Below are 21,017 nucleotides of genomic sequence, written 5' to 3'. Positions count from 1 at the left end.
AACAGTCTCTGGGACCATGAAGAATGGTGAAGAAATGGGAAAGAAAACTTTATTTAAGTAGACAACATAACGTTTACAGGACCTGAGACTTTTGCTCTACTCGTCATCTATGTAAGAGACTGTCATGTATTAAAAATGTACTACTTTAATAATTAAATGACCTTGGAAAGAGCTCTGAATAGATTGTTCTAGACTAAAATCTATTCTTCATTCAATAACATTATAGTGGAATATAAGTGTATTCAAGTTTTTTTCTTTTAAACTATTCTTCTTATTTTTTTTTTAAACATTCAATTGCTATACATCATTTGGCTTGTAAAGAGAATTTACTCAACATGAAATACACCTCAGACTAGTCCAGTTGAGAATACTATACACGTTATCATCAACAGGTAATAAATAATTTCTGGGCCCCACAAATGTCTTGCCTCTCTCTATTTTCCCTCTCTGATTTCCTTTCTTACACTCTTCCCATCTCCCACCCTCCTTCCACACTGTCTCGTGTCCATAACTATTTTCACTGCTTTTATATCCTTCAATCGTTCAGTCTCTACCATAGAGTGCTGACAGTCAGTATATATTAAGTGGAGACATATAATATCTTTCTTTAATTGCCTGGCTTGCTTCACTCAGTAATAAATCTTCCATATTCGACCACTTTCTATCAAGTGCCAGGGTCTTGTTTTTTAATGACTGAATAGTATTCCATAGACTGTATGTGCCACACTTTTACAATCTGTTTGTAGACATTTGGTTTGATTCCATGTCTTAGCAATTATGAATAATGCTGCAATAAACATTGATGTGCAAGCTCTTTTCCAACTGAGAATTCTATCCTTTGGGTAGATACCCAGGAGTGGAATTGCAGGATCATATGGTAATTTTATTTGTAGGAATTTGAAGAACCTTCATACTGTTTATCAGAGGCATTTTCTTTTCTTTTTCCTGTTCATAATCTACCTGCCAATGGCACGCCCTCCTGACTCCTCTCAACACTGCAGACTGGGCTCTGAGTGCATTCTGGTTGTTGTTGTTCATCCTTAGTATGGGGTTGGGCTTCACCTTACTAGAGAGCTGTGGCTTTAATGATACAAGCAAATCTGCCTAACTTTGTTGTATTTCTGACTTGGAGAATCCCAATTTGTCTCTGCAGTAAGAGGGACACACATTTCACTGGTACTGTTATTACAGAACTCTGTAATATTGTATCTTTCACTCAAAATCTCCACTGACCTTTATAATCCACAAACTTTGGGGAAACGAGAGAACTAAACCAATCCTAAAGTGCAAATGATCAAAGCTCTCAAAATCTTCTGGCTTCTAGGCCTGCAGTAGTCATGCCACTGATGTGATGACAATCGACCACTTCTCTTCAGGGTGCACAAGTGACCACCTCTGGCATTCATAACAGTCTGCCTCACTACTACAATCCTCAATTCTACACTATTAGCATAGGCTTATGTGATTAATTACTGAAGGGGACTCACATGATACTTTCATCTTTTTCACCAGCAGGCACAACCTGCACTTCCCAAACACCTGCCTACGCAGCCTCTGCCTGCTCTGAAACCTGGAATCTGGTCCTCTGAAAACAGTATCAGAGAACCTGCCCTGGAGCCTCATGGCAAGGACCTCACTGTGTAGTGTTAACTGACACAGCAATAACACTCTGAGGTGCTGAGCCTTGGACCCATGTTTCTCAGCTTCAAAGTTATTCCTCCCATTAGGAGCACCTAAAATGAGAGTTAGAAATTGTCCTAAAGCTTTTGTCTCAGAAGGTGGCAGCTCCTTCTCAGAGTGACAAAACAAGATTGATGTTTGTATTTTTTTCTGCACTCTGTCTATTCTGTCATGCTTCTATTAATCTTCCTATTACTACACTTAGAAACCCTTTAGAACACTAGAGCACCATCTAGAACACTCATATGATCTACTCTAACTTATTAATTTTAACCTCGATTGTCTCCTGCCACTCAAGGGAAAAGAAAAACCAAAATTCTGGTGTGTTGGTGAGGAGACTGTCTCCTGAGACTAGTTCAGGTAACTCACTTTCTCTCCAGCATGATAGGCTGATTCTGACTCCCTATTGTCAAGGTTGCTCCATTATCCTACCTGAGAATCATAGGCATGGGACTGATGTTCCAGGTCTCATAGAGTAGCTTTTTGCCCTTTTTTCTGACATTATGTCTCAGGTCCAAATCTCTCAGCTGTTAACTGCTCTAGAGCACTGAAGAGATTCCCACAACAAGCAGCAATGGTATGGTGATCCTTTAGGCCTTGAAGAGAGTCACCAAGGGGCCCATGTCACATTAGTTCTGAGGCAGCAGTATCTCTCTGAGGTGAGTCTGGGACACAAATAATATCCATAGTTTCCATGAAGCACACAAGCCTTATGGTCCCATTTCCTTGTTCCCTAGACAGAAAGCCCACACCCCAATCTCACTCTGCAATACTCAGTACAAGGTTCTGACCATTGATTATTTTCTCTGCTTTAGGATGAATACTTTTCTTCCTCAACTGGCCTCATGGCCTGGTGGTTAAAGGAGCTGAATCCCACATGGCTGACTTAAGAGGGTTTTTTTTTTTCCTTTCTTTTCGACTTCATGTTTTGAATCACAGCCCCAGTATATTGAAAACCCCCTCAGGGCACATATGTGTGCATGCCCCAAATTCAGACAGGATGGAGAGATGTAGGAGAAGGTATTGTGGTGTGACCCTACCTCATGGAGTGTGTGAGGGTGTGTGTAGTGGTTTTTCCATCTTTCTTTTTCTGTTTGACTCTGTCTGGCAAGTGCACATGCCCTCTGGCAAATTAAAAAATAAAATTCAGAGTTTTCTACCTATGGCTCTGAGCCATGTGTTTCCTCTTAGCAACTCCCATTCTTCTGTGACTAATGACTAGTTTTGGGGAAAGTGTTTCTAGTAAAACTCTAGATTTGGGTCCTCAGATTTGACGAATGGGACAGAGGAAAAAATGGGCCCTGAAACATCAATGTTGATTTTGAGGGTTGCTGGAGGTAGGGATGTTCAGAGAACTAGTCTTAGGGTTAGATGAAGAATGCAGCAGGGATCAGCAGTTAGCATAATGGCTATGTTGCTGGACTCCCATGTAGTCAACCGTGTTTCAAGTCCCGGACCTGGCGGCTTAAACTCACACCGGGAGCGCATGTGTGTGTGCCCAATATCCGGAGAAGAGAATGGAGGAGAAACGATTGTAATGTGGCCATCCCCCCTGGGGGGGTGATTTATCGTTTTCTGTCTCTCTGTCTCTCTCTCTTTGTCTGGTGAGTGCACACGCCCTATAGCAAAAACCTCTCCAAAAGAAAAAAAAATAAAAAAATAAAAAAGGATGCAGCAGACCCCACAGCCTGTCAGGATGGATCCCCTCTCTGTGGGGCTAGCAACCTATGTGTGGTCAGGCCTGTCTGTGAGCAGAGTGAGCATGAGGGGCATGTCCAGTAACTTTCATCACTTCCCACAATGCCACAGCTAATCCACAGGACAAGAAAAGACGCCAGTTCCTTTACATCAGAGTTTCTCAACCTTGGCAATATTGAATTTTGATCTGGGTCATTCTTTGTTGTATGGGACTGTACTGTGTATTGTAAAATGTTCAGAAGCATCTGTTTCTACAGACCAGGTGCCAGTAACACTTCCTCCTCCAGTTTTGGCAACCAAAAATATCTCCAACATTGCCACTTGTCCCCTGGGGGGCCAAAATCACTCCTGGTTGAGAGCCACTTCTATAATTTTTATTTTATTCCATTTTAAAAAGCTTTCTCAACTCTAACTTTCACTTTAATTTTCTGTTTACATGTAATCAGTGTATATCTTTGTGTGCTATAATTTTTAATTTTTTGTGATAAGGTGCATGTGGTCAGCAGAGAGAGACAGAGAGAGGAAAAGTGAGACACTAACCCCTGGGGGGAAGGTCACGCTGCAGTCCTTTCTCCTCCATTCTCTTCTTGGGATTTTGGGCACACACACACACGCACACATACACACCTAGTGTGATTTTCAAGTTGGTGGGCCTGGGAGTTGAACTGCAGTTGCCTATGTGGGAATCCAGTGCCTTAACCACCATGCCACCTGCTGGCCCCTACAGTATGTCTTTTTAAGACAGGCATACACTGTACAAGAATCAAAGGATATACACATATTCATCTTATGATTATATTATGTTGTGCACAGTTGTTAATAGTTCTAGTATTTTTTGAAATATATATTAAATTGTTCATATATTTTTACTCTACTGTGATATACAAACCTGTAGCTTCTTTTTTACATGTATTCTTGTGTCCATTATAAATTTTCTCACAAACTCCCCTCCAAACCTCTCCTAAGCAGCTCCTGGTATCTATCATTACTCTATACCTGTGTCCATAAAGTATGGACATTTGATATATGTGAAGTGGGGACATACAGTGTTCGTTTTCCATAGCCTGGCTTATTTCACTTAGCATTGTATCCTCTAGATTTGCCCACTTTGTGTCAAATCACAGGATTTTGTTATTCTTTATAGTTGATTGGTATTCCACTGAACCTTAAGAATCACTGCTTTAAGTCATTTGAGAGGTGGCACATTGATAAAACTCACGGAGTAAAGAGATTAATGCTAGAGGTCCAATCATCCAGTCAACCCCAGTGACAAATTCTTTCTTTTTTGACAATGAAAGCCAAGAAAGTCACTTATTTCAGTTTCATCAGGCTATATGAGTGGTATCGAAGGCCACACATAGATGCTTTCCCCCACTCTCTCGGAGGTATTATTTTGATTCAAATCTAGATGCTTAAGGGTCTTGAGAGTAAATGAAAGATTCTGGCAATAGGCATTGGTGAACTAAAAATTTTCAAACTGAAAGAAAGACAAAGTGGAAAATATTTTTGGATATTACTGTCTTTGTAGAAGAGATAAACTAACTTCATGTTTAGGTTAAAATTAAAACTAAACAAAATAGTATGTACACTTTAAAAAATAAAAATTAAACAAAACTGTGTGCATGTATGTGTGTTTGTGTGTACTGTTCATACATGATTTGTGGAAGGCCACATATTAGATCTTGCACATGAACAACTGTTTGTCCATTTTGTTCCCTTACCCTAACATGGCTGTCTGCTTCTGTAAACCTGCTTACTCTTCCCATGAGAAAATAGCTTGTGCTAGCCATACAGAAAACCGCATCTGGGATGACATCCTATACCTGCTAGTGTCTTTGCTAACTAGCCCGAAACCCTTTTGTTTCGCAATGTAACTGCTTGCATAGAAACCCCACTCCCCTCAGAAATAATTAACCTGCTTGATTCAGCTTCTGTAACAGCTTGCATAGAAACCTCTGGTAACTGACCCCCTATAAAAAAACTACTCAAACTTTGGTCGGGGCTACAGTTCTGACTCTCAGCCCCTGAACCTCAGGCTGTAGTTGCTAATAAAGATTCCCTTTAAACTTAATCTGGCTTTGGTGGTCATTCATTCGATGGCGTTCTACAACAGATTCTGAAAGGACATCTTTCCATACTGGGAGAAGAGGAATCCATCTCAAAGGAGGGTGGAACTGAATGAGGATGATGAAGGGGCTGAGTTTTAAGCCACAGTCAGCCAAATGGGGTTTGGCCTCCTGTCACCACTAGGCTGTGGGGCCAGATCCAAGGCATTTGTTTTTTCTGATGCACATCTCCAGGCTTTGTCTTGTATGTTTTTCTCTATAGGCAGATATATGAAGACAAGAATTTCTGATTCCTTGAAATGAAGCCAGTGTTCAAATAAGTTGTATTTACCTTTACCTTCTTGAGTCATCACTGTCCATTCAATCAACATCTAATCCAATCATCCACTATGAGTATTATACACTATAACTACTAATACTATCCACTATAATGATAGCAGATAGCGCATGCACCCTATGTCAAAAAACAAAAATAAAAAACTATAGTCCATAAAGATATACACTGATTATATGTAAAACAGAAAGTTAAAATGGAAGTTAGAGTTGAGAAAGCTTTTTAAAATGAAATAAAATAAAAATTAAAGCAGTGGCTCTCAAGCAGGAGTGATTTTGGTCTCCCAGGGGACATTTGGCTACTACTAATAGTAGCCTACATTCACTTTGGGAAGCAACAAGATTGATTTTGGATTTAATCAGTCACCATCATGTAGCATCAACTCTAAGAATAAGCGAATCTGTTGATTCAATCACATAGGGTGAGTCATTATTAGATTAATCTCTAAGGTTCTATTAATAGTTCACTATCTTAACTGAATCAATCAACAAGTCCTGAAGTCTCTGCCTAATCCACTCAGGTGACCCAATATAAATCCAGTTCCAACCCTTCAACATCTATTTCTTTGGAAAACCTGGACTTCGGTTATCTCCTGTCTCAGAGTGACTGCAGTGACCAAGATTCCTGCGTCTGGCTGCAGTTCCCAGTGGCCACCATCATGCCCTCATCCTCACTCAGGTTGGCTGTGGTGTGTATGAGCAACATCAACAGGAGTATGGAAGCCCATAGCATGCTCAGGAAGAAAGGGATCAGTGTCCGGTCTTTTGGAACTGCATCCTTTGTGAAGCTTCCAGGAACAAGACGCAAGCGGCCTGTGGTTTATAACTTTGCAACAACATATAAAGAGATGTCTGATGACCTTGTCAGGAAAGACAGAGAATTCTACACCAAGAATGGGATCTTACATATCTTGGGAAGAAATGAGAGAATCAAGCCCGGCCCAGAAAGGTTTCAGGATTGCACCGATCCCTTTGATGTCATCTTCACCTGTGAGGAGAGCGTGTATGACCGAGTAGTGGAATATCTGTACTCCAGGGAACAGGAAACCTTCCAGCCTGTGCATGTGATCAACGTGGACATCAAAGACACCCAAGAAGAAGCCACCCTTGGAGCCTTCCTCATCTATGAGCTCTGCCAGTGCCTGCAGCAGGCAGAAGACATGGAAGACAGTGTGGGTAAGCTGCTCCTGGAAATGGAGGAGAAATCAGGGAAGAGTTTTCTTCACACGGTCTGCTTCTACTGAAGATGCTGCCTTGTTTGGGCTCCTATTCTAAAGGATAAAATGTGTATGGAGTTTGTGACTAGTTCATATTTTCTGTGAGAGGCATCTTTAAAGAACTTTCCACTAAATGCTGCTTGTATTATATTTAGGTATATTACCATGAAAGAGATTATAAAGAAGAGTAGTATTTTATGGGAAATGAGAAGAAAGACTACTAAAAGTTATAAAACATTCAAAATATTCTGGGCAGTTTTCTAGGTACTTTATGGAGGAAGTAATTTATTGCTTATTTTCCTCTGCAATGAAGTTATCATTATGACTGCATTTTTCAGATGAGGAAACAAAAGCAGTCAATGGAATGCTGGACAAGATTTGTTTAAAAGTATTTTACAAGTAAATAACTTTGTGTAGTCAATAATTTTTAAAATTTTCTTTTGTTTATTTTGAGTGGTATTTTAAATAAAAAGTTTTCTAACAAAAAAGGTTCCATTGCATTTTGTAGTTAGAGATTCCCATGTTTAGAGATTATATCTACATTTACAATGCTGACTTCAAAATCTGAGTAAAAAAATAAATTTTATGATTGCTAAAAAGCTGAAAGTGTTTAATAAGAAAATCCCAAAATAAAATAAAATAATTGAAATTTGATGACACATCTTCTCTTTTTATTCAGAGGTCAATTCAGTGCATGAAGCCACATTGCTTTAAGCTTTATTAATTAAGTTCAACAAGCAATTCTTGTAGTAAGGCATTTTTTTTTGAGAGATTTTTGCTATAGGGTGTGTGCACTCATTGGAGAGACAGAGAGAGAAAGAAAGTGAGAAACCACTCCTTAAGGGGATGGCCACTCTGCAACCCCTTTTTTCCCATTCTCCTCTTGGGATTTTGGGCATGTACGTGTATGCACCCGGCTTGAGATTCAAGCCTCCAGGTCAAAGACTCAAACCATAGTCATTTATGTGGGAGTTCAGTGACGTAATCATTATGCTATCTACTGGTCCCTGCAGTAATATTTCTTAAGCTGAAAATGGTCATAGTTTACCTCACAGATCACCTGGGATTAACTCAATGTGTGTCCATATGGCACAAAGTGAATTTTCTCTTGTTTCTGCTACTGGATGTAACGATCTTCCCCCCTTGAACTTCTCTGTTGATGTTGCCACAGGTGTCTTTTTGGATCCTATGCCCTGAACAAACCCTCAAAGTATGAGAATTAATGTGAAGTTTAAAGGGAATAAACATTTAACAAAAAAAAAAAAAGAAGGAAAGCTCTTTTTTTTTTAAATGTATGCATAATGACAGAGACTTTATGTAGAATGTGAAATTTTTTTTAAAAAAGAATTATTTAACTTTATTTATTTTTAATTTAACCAGAGAGGGAGAGAGAGAGGAAGAAAGAGAGAGAGAGGAAGTGAGAAAGCAAGCCACCAGGTTAAGGACTTGAACCGTGGTCAGCCGTGTAGGAGTCCAGTGTCCTTAACCACCACGCCACCTGCTGGCCCCCAAGTGTGTAATTAATTAATTTAAAAATAATAAAATAATACCTCAGGGGGAAAATCTTGGGGAGTAAGTAAATTCTTCACCTTTTTTTTTTTTTTTTTGAACCTCCACAAAGATGGCAGATTGAACCTCCACTAAGACAGAATTTATATGTTTTCCTAAAGGGTTAATTTTGCAGATTGAATACCACTCACCGTAGGCACCTTGGTGAGTTGCTAACACGTCTCTCTACTGGCTCTTCACTCTGCCTCTTTACTGCTTTGTACCCACTTCTAACCCTTGGTTATAATCCTAAACAATCATGGACTTCCATGAGAACAATGCCCTCTCTTGGTGCTCCCAACATGGTCTCAAGATGATAAACAACACTACATTCACTCTACAGCCAGGCTATGTTCAGTGCAAGACACTGGGAGGAGAAGCCATTCTTCTAAAAGTAGTCCCACATCAATTAGGATTCATGCTCTAGTCTTATCATGTCCATGGCAGAGATCACCTGCTTGCAGGTTCTGTATGTCTGTGGGACTAAGCTGGGGATCACATATGCTTAAGTCCTTTCCCGTCCATCTCTCCCTCTTTGATTCTTCAGATGCCCATATTATATATTTTTATATTGAAAAAAATTTAAACTATGATTCCTTGGGAAGACCTCTTGGTTGCCACTTGGCAGAGAAGCATTTGCTGTGGGGGGTAGGGAGTTGGGGTGAACCTACAATTCACACTCATAAGGAGTCAGAAGCTTTATTATTATTATTTTTTAATTTCATGAGAAAGAGAGACAGACAGGGAGAGATAGCTTTGACAAGGTCTCACCATGCTACAATACTCCCACCAGACTCCCAGCCAGGATCACAGCTCACAGGTGGAGTGTGATCTTCAGTACACCTGAGAGCTGGAGGCTGGTCAGCAGGTGGATTGGCCTCTGGCCAGGGTGTTGCTGGCTCCCATTTTGCCAAGACAGCATGTCTGACTTCTTCATTACACAAAGCCACAGACAGGTGAACTTCCAAGAAATTTAAGTATGACAAGTGTCATCTTGCGAGATCAGATTACAGAAACTAATCCCTAAAAGTGATGGCACTTTTCTGCCAAAAGTAACACCTGAAATCCCTTGTGAAAATGAGTTTGCTGAAGATGGTGCATCGCTTCTGAGCAATGAAGCTGGTGCTTCTCTACAACAGAAGACAGCAGGCCTTCCCCACTGCCATGACAGAATTGTGAGTGATGTTTGCTCAACTGAAGATGGCCTATCTGTGCCAAAACACAGAACCAGTTCAGGAACAGAAGAATCTAACAGTAGCTCCACCCTGCAGGACAAGTCAGCCCTGGAGACAGAGGAAGTCCACTGCTCCAGCTGGACAGCAGTGTCTTTCTAGAAGAGGATAGTAACCAGCCAATACTGGTGAGCTGATTCTTTGGAAATGTTGGGCTCATGCAGGCCCTGCTACCAGGGTCTTTATATTGTCCTTTAATGAGTAGATGAGAATTCAGAAAAACACACTCAGAGTCAACAATGATGATGCAGAAATGTAGAGAAGCTACAAAATGATATTTTTTGGATATGAAGTACAGTTAACAATTTAATAATTTAGCACATTACATGATTTATATAAAATATATCTCCAACAGAATATATTAATTTTTTTTGGAAAGATATTTTTGCTAAAGCTCATGGGTTTACCGGAGAGACAGAGCGACAGAAAGCGATAAATCAGCCCGGGGAGGATGGTCATACCAGAATCCCTTCTCCATTCTGCTCTCAGGGTTTTGGGCACACAGGCACGCACTCCCAGCTTGAGTTTTATGACACTGGGTCTGAGACTCAAACCGCTGTCAACTATGTGGGAGTTCAGCGACGTAACTATTATGCCATCTGCTGGTCCCAGAATATATTCTTAATAAAATTTCAAAACTGGTCTATAAAGCCGGTAGTGCAAAATATCAACTACTTCTGTGAAACAAAATAATCTGAGACTGTGAAGCTAGTGTCATTTCTTATGTGTACATATATGATGATAGTTGAGTCAGCTGAAGGGGCTTGGGATTAAATGAGAGATGACTGCAAAGGAAATTCTCCACTTAAGCTCAATTGTTAATAATAATATGCAAGATTATTTTCCATTATAGAATTTGACCACTCTTGTGATTAATTCAATGACAGTTCTTGTTTACAAACAATCATTGCACAGTTTTCTAGATTATGCTATGGTATTTCTTTTTTCCCCTTTAAACATTTATTTATTTGTTAATTTATGAATTTGTGATTTTCAAGCCATCAGGTCCAGGACTCCAATCATGGTTGGCCATATTGGAATCAGCACATTAACCACCTTAACCACCATGCTACCTGCTGGCCCTACACTATAGTATTTCAAAGTATTCATATCGTGTGTAGTAATCAAATCAAAGGGGACCAGTAGTTAGCATAATGGCTATGCTGCTGAACTCCCATGTAGTCGACTGTGATTCGAGTCCCGGATCTGGTGGCTTAAACTCATGCTGAGCATGTGTGCGTGCGTGCCCAAGATCCCGAGAGGAGAATGGAGGAGAAAGGACTGTGGCTTGGCCATCCCCCTGGGAGGTGATTTCTCGCTTTCTGTCTCTCTGTCTCTCTGGCGAGCACACATGGCCTATAGCAAAAACCTCTCAAAAAAAAATCAAATTAAGGACATAGTCATTGTATTTAACATTGAACATTACATGATGTACATATTGACAATAGTTCTACTAGTGTGCATGTGTGTTGGAAGTGTATGTTGAATTGTCAGCAACATGTTTATTCAGCTATAGTATACAGTTCCATAACCTCTTCTACTTGTTTACATGCATTCTTTTTTTTTTTTTTCTGGGAGGGAGGGAGAGATTTTTGTTATAGGGCGGGTGCACTCACCAGAAAGATAGAGAAAGACAGAGAGAGAGAAAGTGAGAAATCACCCCCTAGGCAGGATGGCCACGCCACAATCCCTTCTCTTCTATTCTTCTCTTGGGAGCTTGGGCATGCACACACATGTGACTGGTGTGTTTTAGTCACTGGGTCTAGGACTTGAACTACGGTCGACTACATGACAGTCCAGTGAAATAGCCATTATGGCAACTGCTGGTCCCGTTTGCATGCATTGTGTCTGTTCATTTTCTCCCGAGCCTCTATCCCAACCCTGCTTGGAGCTGTCGCATTAATTTTGAAGGTTTCCTTTCCTTTGGGCTTATCAACTCTTTAGAAATAAACAGTCATGTTGGGTAAGAGCAGGGAGCTCTGATCCCTAAGTCCAGTAGATGCAGTGAGATAGGAATTAGATTCTATTTACAGGTAGATGGGGTAAGGGCCTGGAAAGGAAGTCACTATGTTTTACTTTTGAATGAATCCACTGTGTTTTTCCTCTATGGTCTGATTAATGTACAAAATACATCTCTTTTACATGTCTCTAAAGAATGTATGACTCCTTGCTAATAGGGCAGGAGATAGGGATATTGAGCACACAGACAGGTAAAAGCAAAGATGGAGTCACAGATTTTCAGAGCCCAAGGCTGGCTGCATTGAGACTCAAAGAAAATGTAGCTAAGGGCAACAGTCTCTATTAACAACTGTATTCTAATAAGGAATACAGATTGCTATGGTCTGCTGATTTATTACCCTAAAGAATAGGGTAATAAATCACTGGGACTATCATGTAACTATTTTCTAAAGCTCACTTCCCTATAAGAAAGCCAGCCTAGGGACCAGCAGTTAGTGTAATGGCTATGTTGCTGGACTCCCATGTAGATGACCGTGGTTCGAGTCCTGGACCTCGTGTCTTAAACTCATGCCGGGCACATGTGCGTGCGTGCCCAAGATCTTGAGAGGAGAATGGAGGAGAAGGGATTGTGGCGTGGCCATCGCCTCTGGGGGGTGTGTGTGTGATTTCTCGCTTTCTGTCTCTCTGTCTCTCTGTCTTTCTGGAGAGTGCACACGCCCTATAGCAAAAACCTCTCCAAAAAAAAAAAGCCAGCCTATTGCTTGGACTGCTAGATTATAAACCCCTCTTTGGTAACCTTGGGTACCTGCTCCCTACGTGGGAGCTCTGTTCTTCCTTCCATCTCTTAATAAATTCTGCTTTGTCATTTCCTCTCTTTGTCCTCATATCTAATTCTTCATGAACACTGGACAAGAACCATCATGGTTGTTCGGTCTGATCACCCAGCACTCCAATGTCAGCAGGATGACTCCTAATCTCAGTTGAGGCTCATGTGCCTATGAAGATAATTTTTCTTCATAGCTACCTTTAACTTTAGAGAATTTATCAAATAGTGAGTTTTAAGAAGTCCTATCATACCTAAAAACATATTTTTTAAAAACAAGAAGTGGTAAAAACAGGTTCTAAACTGACTTCATAATCTGTGGCTTTCTTCTTTTTTCTCTATACTTACTGCCTCTTCGCCATTTTTTTTTTTTCTCAACATGAAGTAGGAAGAAAGGTGGGGAACGAAAATGGGTAAGGAGGCTGGAGCATCTGCCTGTGTGGCTAGTTAGAAAAACCAATTAGGGCAAGGGCCAGCAAGTGGAATGAATGTTTGGGCCTTGGACTCCCACATGGCTGTCTGCGATTCAAGTCCAAGATCTTCCAAGATCTGGTGGCTTGCTTTCTCCCTCTTCCTCCCTCTTTCTGTTTCTCTTTGGTTAAAATAAATAAATAACGAACAACAACAATAGAGCAAACCAATAAGGGCAGAAAATTCCCCACTTGAGGTAATGTAGGTAGATTTTTACTGAGGGATGTATAGCAACACTGTTTGGAGTAAACAAGCATTTTTATTTTCCAGAACCAATTTAACAAACTAATATTACTAAGTGATTATTAGGAGATCACCATTTTTTATGTGTTAATATTTAACATCCTAACAACCATCTTTTGGAGTAGGTTCTACTGTTATCACCAATTCCCAAGTAGGGAAATTGATGGGTAGAGAGATTACATAGCTCTCTCTAAGGTGGTGATGTGGAGTATGAATATGAATTTATGCAATTTAATCCAGAATGTGCGTTTTCATCACTTGACTGAATATAGCTAATGCTCAATATAGTTATATATTCAGATCTTTTCCTACCTGAAGCCAAAAGCTTAGGTAGTCATTTCTGAGTAAATAATCCTATCATTTCAGAGTGTTCTCATTTAATCCAGAGTGTCTCCTCTCTTCCTTTCTCCTGATTCTGGGTTTCAGGGCACGTGTGCAGTGCCAGGAACCAACATGGAGGGAGGGAGGGGGTCATTTGCACAGAGACCTCTGCCTAATGGTGGAGTTCCTGGTGGCTTCTGATCATCAACATTGGTGCTTACTGATCTCCAGGAAACAGGCTTTGTCCTTTCTGGTCCTCAGGTCACTGGATATGACCTGACACTGCAAAGTCTTTGTTCAGACCTTGAGACCTTCCAGCCCTGGAATGAAGCTGCTCTATTGCAGCTTTCTGTTAGTCACCCTATTTGGGCTTGGAAAGTTCAGTATACCTAACATTTAAAACATTTTATTATGGTACAAACTCTTAAAATGGGATATACCCTCCTAAAGATTTAAATTATTTTTATTTTGTTAGAATTTAAAATTTTATTTGTTTTATTTTAATTGACCAACAATATTGTGTTGTCGGAAAAGTCATGATGTATTTATTCTGTTTTTCTATCAAAAAATGTGTCATGACTTTTCTGACAATTCGATAATTGTATATATTATATATTTATGAAGTACAATGTGATGTTTTGGTATATAATTACATTGCAGAGTGATTAAATGAAACTATTAAATCTATCACCTCACATACTGGTCATATATATATATTATATACACATATATATACACATACATATATGTATGTGTGTGTGTATATATATATATATATATATATGCAAAAACATTTGAAATGTACTTTTAGTCACTTTGAAATACATGATACATACTTAATTATTTTAGTTATCATTTTGTGCAATAGAACACTAAAGCTTATTCCTTCTGTTTTAGTGAAATTTTATACCCTTTGGTCAACCATTTCCTCTTACCCTATCTACCTGTCTCTCCCAACCTCTGGTCACTACCATTCTATTCCCTACCTCCTGACAGTTTTAAGTGTATAAAAAAGGATTTTTATTTCTAGTTTCTAATTTCAATTTCTTTTTTTTTTTTGGAGAGATTTTTGCTATAGGGCGCGTGCGCTCGCCAGACAGAGAGAGACATAGAGACAGAAAGCGAGAAATCACCCCCCGGGGGGATGGTCACGCCGCAATCCCTTCTCCTCCATTCTCCTCTCGGGATCTTGGGCACACACGCACACGCGCCCGGTGTGAGTTTTAAGCCACTGGGTCCAGGACGCGAACCGCGGTCGACTATGTGGGAGTCCAGCGACATAGCCATTACGCTAACTGCTGGTTCCCTCAATTTCTAATTTTTATTCCTATTTCTAATTTCACCGTATCATAGTCTATATCTCTAGAACATATATATCTAATATAACTGAATTTTATACCCTTTGATTGACTTTTATATGATTTGGGATGCCACTTAGAATGAAGAGAACTTGTTTATACAGTTTTGTGAAGTGCTTAGATCTGTGTCTCTTGTGTATAACTAGGTATGGTTTTCTCATGACAGTGCTAGCCAAGTTATGAAGTGTCCACTGGTATCTGGAAACTATATTTACATGTGTTGACATTGAGAGGAAAGAGATGGGTTTAACTTTACAAGAGAGTAGAGTGTACATTTACTAGTCTCTTTGACAATATTATAAGTTGACTTGGGATCTCTACAAAATGTAAAATTCAGCAGCTATTACCTACACCTATTTTGATGTAATAAAGTACATACATCTTAAGGTGGCTACAATAATCTTCTTTCAGAATTTGATTATTTCTGTTATCTGTATGTGCTATTGGCATTGGATTTCTTTTTTAAATAATTATTTTATTTAACTTTATTTGTTTATTTAAATTTGAACAGAGAGGGACAGAGTGAGAGAGAAAATGAGAAAACAAGCTGCCAGGTCTGGGACTTGAACCACAATTGACCATGTGGGAGTCCAGCAACTTTAACCACCATACCACCAGTTGGTCCCTGGCATTGGATTTTTTAAATATTGAATTTGAAAGAACAAGTGTACTAATTCTGTCCTCAAAGACACATAATAAATTAAAATACATTCATTATATTTACTTAATTCATTAGTAAAAAACAAGTACGATCTTTTAGAAAAGCATAAACTATGATGGCAACACAAAGAAAATATGTCTGTATGTATTTATCTCAAAACACTCACTGATTTCTTTGTTGGTGGGATTACTATCTTCTTCCTGTCTACATTATCTGTTTTTTGAAAATGTACAAGATTACTCATATAGTAAACTAGGATGTAAAATTTTTCCCAAGTGAAAACAGAGTTTAGGGAACCAGCAGTTAGCGTAATGGCTATGTCGCTGGACTCCCACGTAGTCGACTGCGGTTCGTGTCCCAGACCCGGTGGTTTAAAACTCATGCCGGGCGCGTGTGCGTGCATGCCCAAGATCCCGAGAGGAGAATGGAAGAGAAGGGATTGCGGCGTGACCATCCCCCCTGGGGTGTGATTTCTCGCTTTCTGTCTTTATGTCTCTCTCTGTCTGTCTGGTGAGTGCACGCGCCCTATAGCAAAAACCTCTCCAAAAAAATAAACCAAAAAAACAAAAAACCCCAGAGTTTATACCATTATTATATATTTGGAATAAAAAAATCTAGGTAAAAATTGCTTATATATAAAAGAAAATAAAGAAGGAAGGAATTTTTTTCCTTTGGCACCCATAAAAGTGAATTCCTGATGACTATGGAATAATGAACTATGTGGGAAAGTGAAATAAGAATGTCATAAATAATCAAGAATTAAATGTATTTTACAAATTGTTGTTCATGGACATTTATGTATATTTAGGAAAGAATTAAAACTCACCAATTATTACTTCAAATTTTAATCCTATGACTAACCCCAGTATGAATATAATTGTAACAAAATCCTTTACAGGGAGAAAATAATTTTTGTATTAATTGCATGAAGTGATATTGTAGATCAGAAATACTAATATTCATTAATTCAGTTAATATTTTGTGCACATTTAGTCATTAATACAGGTCTGTAGCAAGCTTGAGTGAACTGGGAGTGGTTGTTTGTACAGAGCCATCATAAACGTGCATGCTTGATGTGGGATGGAGATGAGAGCCTGTGGGGAGGGTAAGGAGAGAAAATAGCAGCTGCCTAGGGAGGGGGCAATGGTCTGAGGGACCCAGGATCTGGGCCATGTGGGAAGAAGGTGAGGCTGGTAGTGCAGCTCTGTCCCTGGAGCCCTGGAGCTCTTCCCTCAAAGGGTCTCATGAAAGAGGATAAACAGCCCAACTGCCTGGTCCCCAACAAGCTAAATTTCATCGCCAATCTCATGTCTGTTTATGAAGACTCCATCTAAGGCTGGTGAGTGAATGAGATATCTTTGGATGGATTTGGCTCCAGGATTAAGACAAAAAAGGGACTAACATTGTGTTTCCATACAGGACAGAGTGACAGGACTCTCGGAGGCTATTGATAACATGTGGAGAAAAAAATGGTCAAATTGGAGACACGGATCTACTTGGTTATAGTAGATGCGAAGGGCCAGGTCTGAAAGGAAGGTTAGGGTATATGGCTAGCTGAGGTTAATGAAGTTTGTAAATAAAGCAAAACTTTTAGTATATGACAGGTGCCCTAATAATTAGAGAAGACCTGAGAAAACAGGAAAAATATTGCTTTATACTGGAAACCCTTCTTGACAAAACATTAGAAGGAACCTAAGAATGACAAGGGTCTTGCTCAGGCTTCCCTAAGCAGATTGGGAAGGGACTCTGGGGACAGGGTGTCTTGGGTTGGTTAAAGAAAGAACTATGGGAGAGAAGATTTTGAGTTGGGGCATTTAGGATGAGCTGTGTTAGACCAAAGTCACTCTATCAGGAGGCCAGCTCTACCAGCATATCTCCAAGCCTTGATGCCTCTGCATTCTCTCTGGCTCTAGTTAATAAACAATTCCTTGCTATTCCCTTCCCCCAAGCACATTGCCTTTATCAGCTTTAGTCTGCCTTTCTCTCAAGTCCTGCCTTTGCTTGAATAGTGCTGGCTTCTTCCTCATATACACAAATATTGTCAGTGTTTCTCCTTCAAGATCTTCACCAGAGAGCAAAGTGTCTGAGGTGAAATGGGAGAAATTCCAATTCTCATTTCCATCAGTGAGGACACACTTGCCTGTATAAACACCTCCTGATCTCTTCAGTGCTCTCTATGCCCCAACCACCCTGGCTGAACTCTGTTTTATGAACATGCTATTTTTGGGTTTGTATACCCCTCACCCTTCTTACATTGCTTCCCTCTCTCTCTTTCATCATCTTAAAGTAAAAACCTATCAAAGTTCAAGTATCATCTTGCTATAGCCTTCTCAGGCACACATAATGATTTCTTCTGTGCATTTGTAATCCTCAGCTTGTAAAATAAATACACAAAATAATAGATTTTATTTTGATTTATTAGGGATACACATATCTTTTAAATAGACTGTCAATCATAGAATGCAGAGCACCTATCCTATTTATATTTTGTGTTTCTTATTCACATTTTAGTGAAGATGAATAGTGTGCAATATGCTGTTAACTCATGGTAACATCACAAAGAATAATATAGGAAAATCTATATTGTCCTCTCTATTTGTGAATAGGAAGTGAGGTATCTCATGGTCTCCCCAAGGATGATTACCTTAAACCACACTGGTGTTAGCCACACCGTCTTCCACCTGCTGGGCATCCCTGGCCTGGAAGACAAGCACATGTGGATTTCCATTCCCTTCTTCATTTCCTACACCATTGCCTTGCTTGGGAACAGCCTGCTCATCTTCATTATCCTCACAAAAAACAGTCTCCATGAGCCCATGTACCTCTTCCTCTGCATGCTGGCTGGGGCTGACATTGTCCTCTCCACATGCACAGTACCTCAGGCCCTGGCCATCTTCTGGTTCCATGCTGGGGAGATCTCCCTGGATCGCTGCATCACCCAGTTCTTTATCATCCACTGCACTTTCATCTCTGAGTCTGGGATCCTGCTGGTGATGGCGTTTGACCGCTACATCGCCATTTGCTACCCACTGAGGTACACAACTATTCTTACAAATGCCCTGATTGGAAAAATTGGCATAACCATAATTCTCAGAAGTTTTTGTACAATTTTCCCCATAATATTTCTTTTGAAACGATTGACTTTTTGCAAAAATTATATTATTCCACACACCTTTTGTGAACACATTGGCTTGGCCAAATATGCTTGTAATGACATTCGGGTGAACGTCTGGTATGGACTTTTTGTCATAATGTCAACAGTGGTCTTAGATGTTCTGATAATTTTTGTTTCCTATGTGTTGATTCTCCATGCTGTCTTCCACATGCCTTCTCAAGATGCTCGCCATAAAGCTCTCAATACGTGTGGGTCCCATGTCTGCATCATCATCTTATTTTATGGGCCTGCAATCTTCACAACCCTCACTCAGCGGTTTGGACACTACATTCCACCGCATATACACATTTTGTTGGCTAATGTTTGCATTCTGATTCCACCTATGCTGAATCCCATCATTTATGGAATGAAGACCAAGCAAATTCGGGAGCAAGTGGCTCATATATTTTCTACAATGCAGAAATAACTTTGGAGTAGGAACAGGGTTTTCAGAATCTCCAACTCCATGTCATGGTCTGTCAAAGTGGTGGGAGAAGGGGTCAGCTGAAATATAATAAAAGGAAAGAGCTCAGTGAATTCTACCTCTGGAACTAGTTAGCCAAGGAAGTTGTAGGATTTGCTCTTTGTCAAAGCAATGGGGAGGGCAGTACCATGTCTGACTGGCAAGATACCTCCTGCATGGAATGCCGGATTGGTATCATTCATTTCTAGAATTTATGTACTCTTTCATGTTGATAGCCTGACCTTTGGTAATAGATGAGGTGAAAACAGTGCACTGGTCTTGGGATTTGTTAAACTATTCTTCACTATCTTTCTCACCCAATGAGACATCTTGTGATGCCCTTGCCAATCATATACCAACCTCCATTTCTTTTTTTAAAAATTTTACTTGAATAATAATTATTCATATTTTTATTGATAAAAATATCTGAGACAATTTGGGAAACATAACATATCAAATAATTAGGAATGCTGCAGAAACTTTGCTTAGAAAAATATTTAACTTTTGATCCAGCTTCCTAAAAATAAGATGAAAGGCATCAAATCCATATACTACTTTACACATCATGGAACTACAAAAACAAAAGCAAAGCAAATGAAAAGCTGCAAGAATGAAGATATTAAGATTAGAATGGCTGTACATAAGAGATATGAAACATACATACAATAATTGGTTCTTTCATGAGATCAACAAACTAACAAAATTTTAAATCAACTATCCTAGAAAACTAAGAGAAGATGCAAATCAATACATTGGTATGGAAGTAAAGACATTATTACTGACAATACAGAAATAAAAAGATTATAGGAGAACTCAGTGGATGATGAATAACTAATATACTTTAATAATTGATCAATATCCAAAATGTCAGAAATAGCCATTATTCTGAGATAGCATTGATCTTTGCAGTTTATTTAGTTAAAATGTATTTATTTTTTACTTTTTTATGTTCACATTTATATTTCATTATACAACTTCTCCTGTCATAATCCTCAGTACTAATTTATTTTAAAAATTTTTATATTTTAATTTCAATTTCTTTTATACATTCAATCACATATGTCCTTAGCTTACAAAGTGACTATTTCAACATGTATATTTCTCACCAATCCAGTTGAGAATCCTATACACACTACTATCTTCAACAGATAATATTTCTTTGTCCCATAAATGCCTTGCCTCTCTATTTTTCTTCCTAATGTCCTTCCCTCAGACTCTCCTTCACCCATCCTCTTTCTGCACTATATCTGGTATTTATAACCATTTTCTATATTTCTATATCCTCTAGTCATTCAGTTTTGGCTATAGAGTGCAGGCAATATATATTAAGTGGAGACATACACTGTCTCTCCTGCATAGCTTGGCTTGCTTCACTCAGCAGTAAATCTTCCATATTCACTCACTTTCTATAAAAAGCCAGGGTCTTGTTTTTTATGGCTGAGTAGTATTCCATAGAGTATATGTGCCACACTTTTTCAATCCAGTCCTCTGTTTGTGGGCATTTGGGTTGGTTCCATGTCTTAGCATTTATGAATAATTCTGCAGTAAACATCAATGTGCAAGCACTTTTCTGACTAAGGATTTTTCTGTCCTTTGGGTAGATACCAAGGAATGGGATTGCTGGATCATATGGTAGTACTATTTGTAGATCTTTGAGGAATCTCCATATTTTTCTCCACAGTGGTTGGGCAAAATTATATTCCCACCAGCAATGTAGGAGAGTTTCCCTTTCACCACACCCACACCAGCACTTACCTTTTTTTTTTTTTTTTTTTTTTTAAATTTTAGTC

General features: G+C 39.3%; 2 protein-coding genes and 1 pseudogene across 2 annotated transcripts; all 3 read left to right on the top strand.

Moving 5' to 3' along the window:
• The first annotated feature begins 4,669 nt into the window (after nucleotides 1-4,669).
• LOC102480897 (UPF0688 protein C1orf174-like) lies at nucleotides 4,670-10,049 on the top strand (annotated as a pseudogene).
• Nucleotides 6,437-7,021, top strand: LOC102486782 (RNA polymerase II subunit A C-terminal domain phosphatase SSU72). The gene has a single exon (XM_006140913.1). It carries the CDS (start codon nucleotides 6,437-6,439, stop codon nucleotides 7,019-7,021), a length of 585 nt encoding a protein of 194 aa, XP_006140975.1.
• Nucleotides 10,050-18,246: 8,197 nt separating the features above from the next.
• LOC102480469 (olfactory receptor 52B4) lies at nucleotides 18,247-19,191 on the top strand. The gene has a single exon (XM_006141126.1). The coding sequence runs from the start codon at nucleotides 18,247-18,249 to the stop codon at nucleotides 19,189-19,191; it is 945 nt and encodes a 314-aa protein (XP_006141188.1).
• Nucleotides 19,192-21,017: the final 1,826 nt, after the last annotated feature.

The sequence above is a fragment of the Tupaia chinensis genome, unplaced genomic scaffold (assembly GCF_000334495.1).
Source record: "Tupaia chinensis unplaced genomic scaffold, TupChi_1.0 Scaffold000047_1, whole genome shotgun sequence".
NCBI lineage: Eukaryota > Metazoa > Chordata > Mammalia > Scandentia > Tupaiidae > Tupaia > Tupaia belangeri.
Note: the sequence above shows the minus strand (reverse complement) of the source record. Positions and strands in the feature narration are given on the sequence as shown.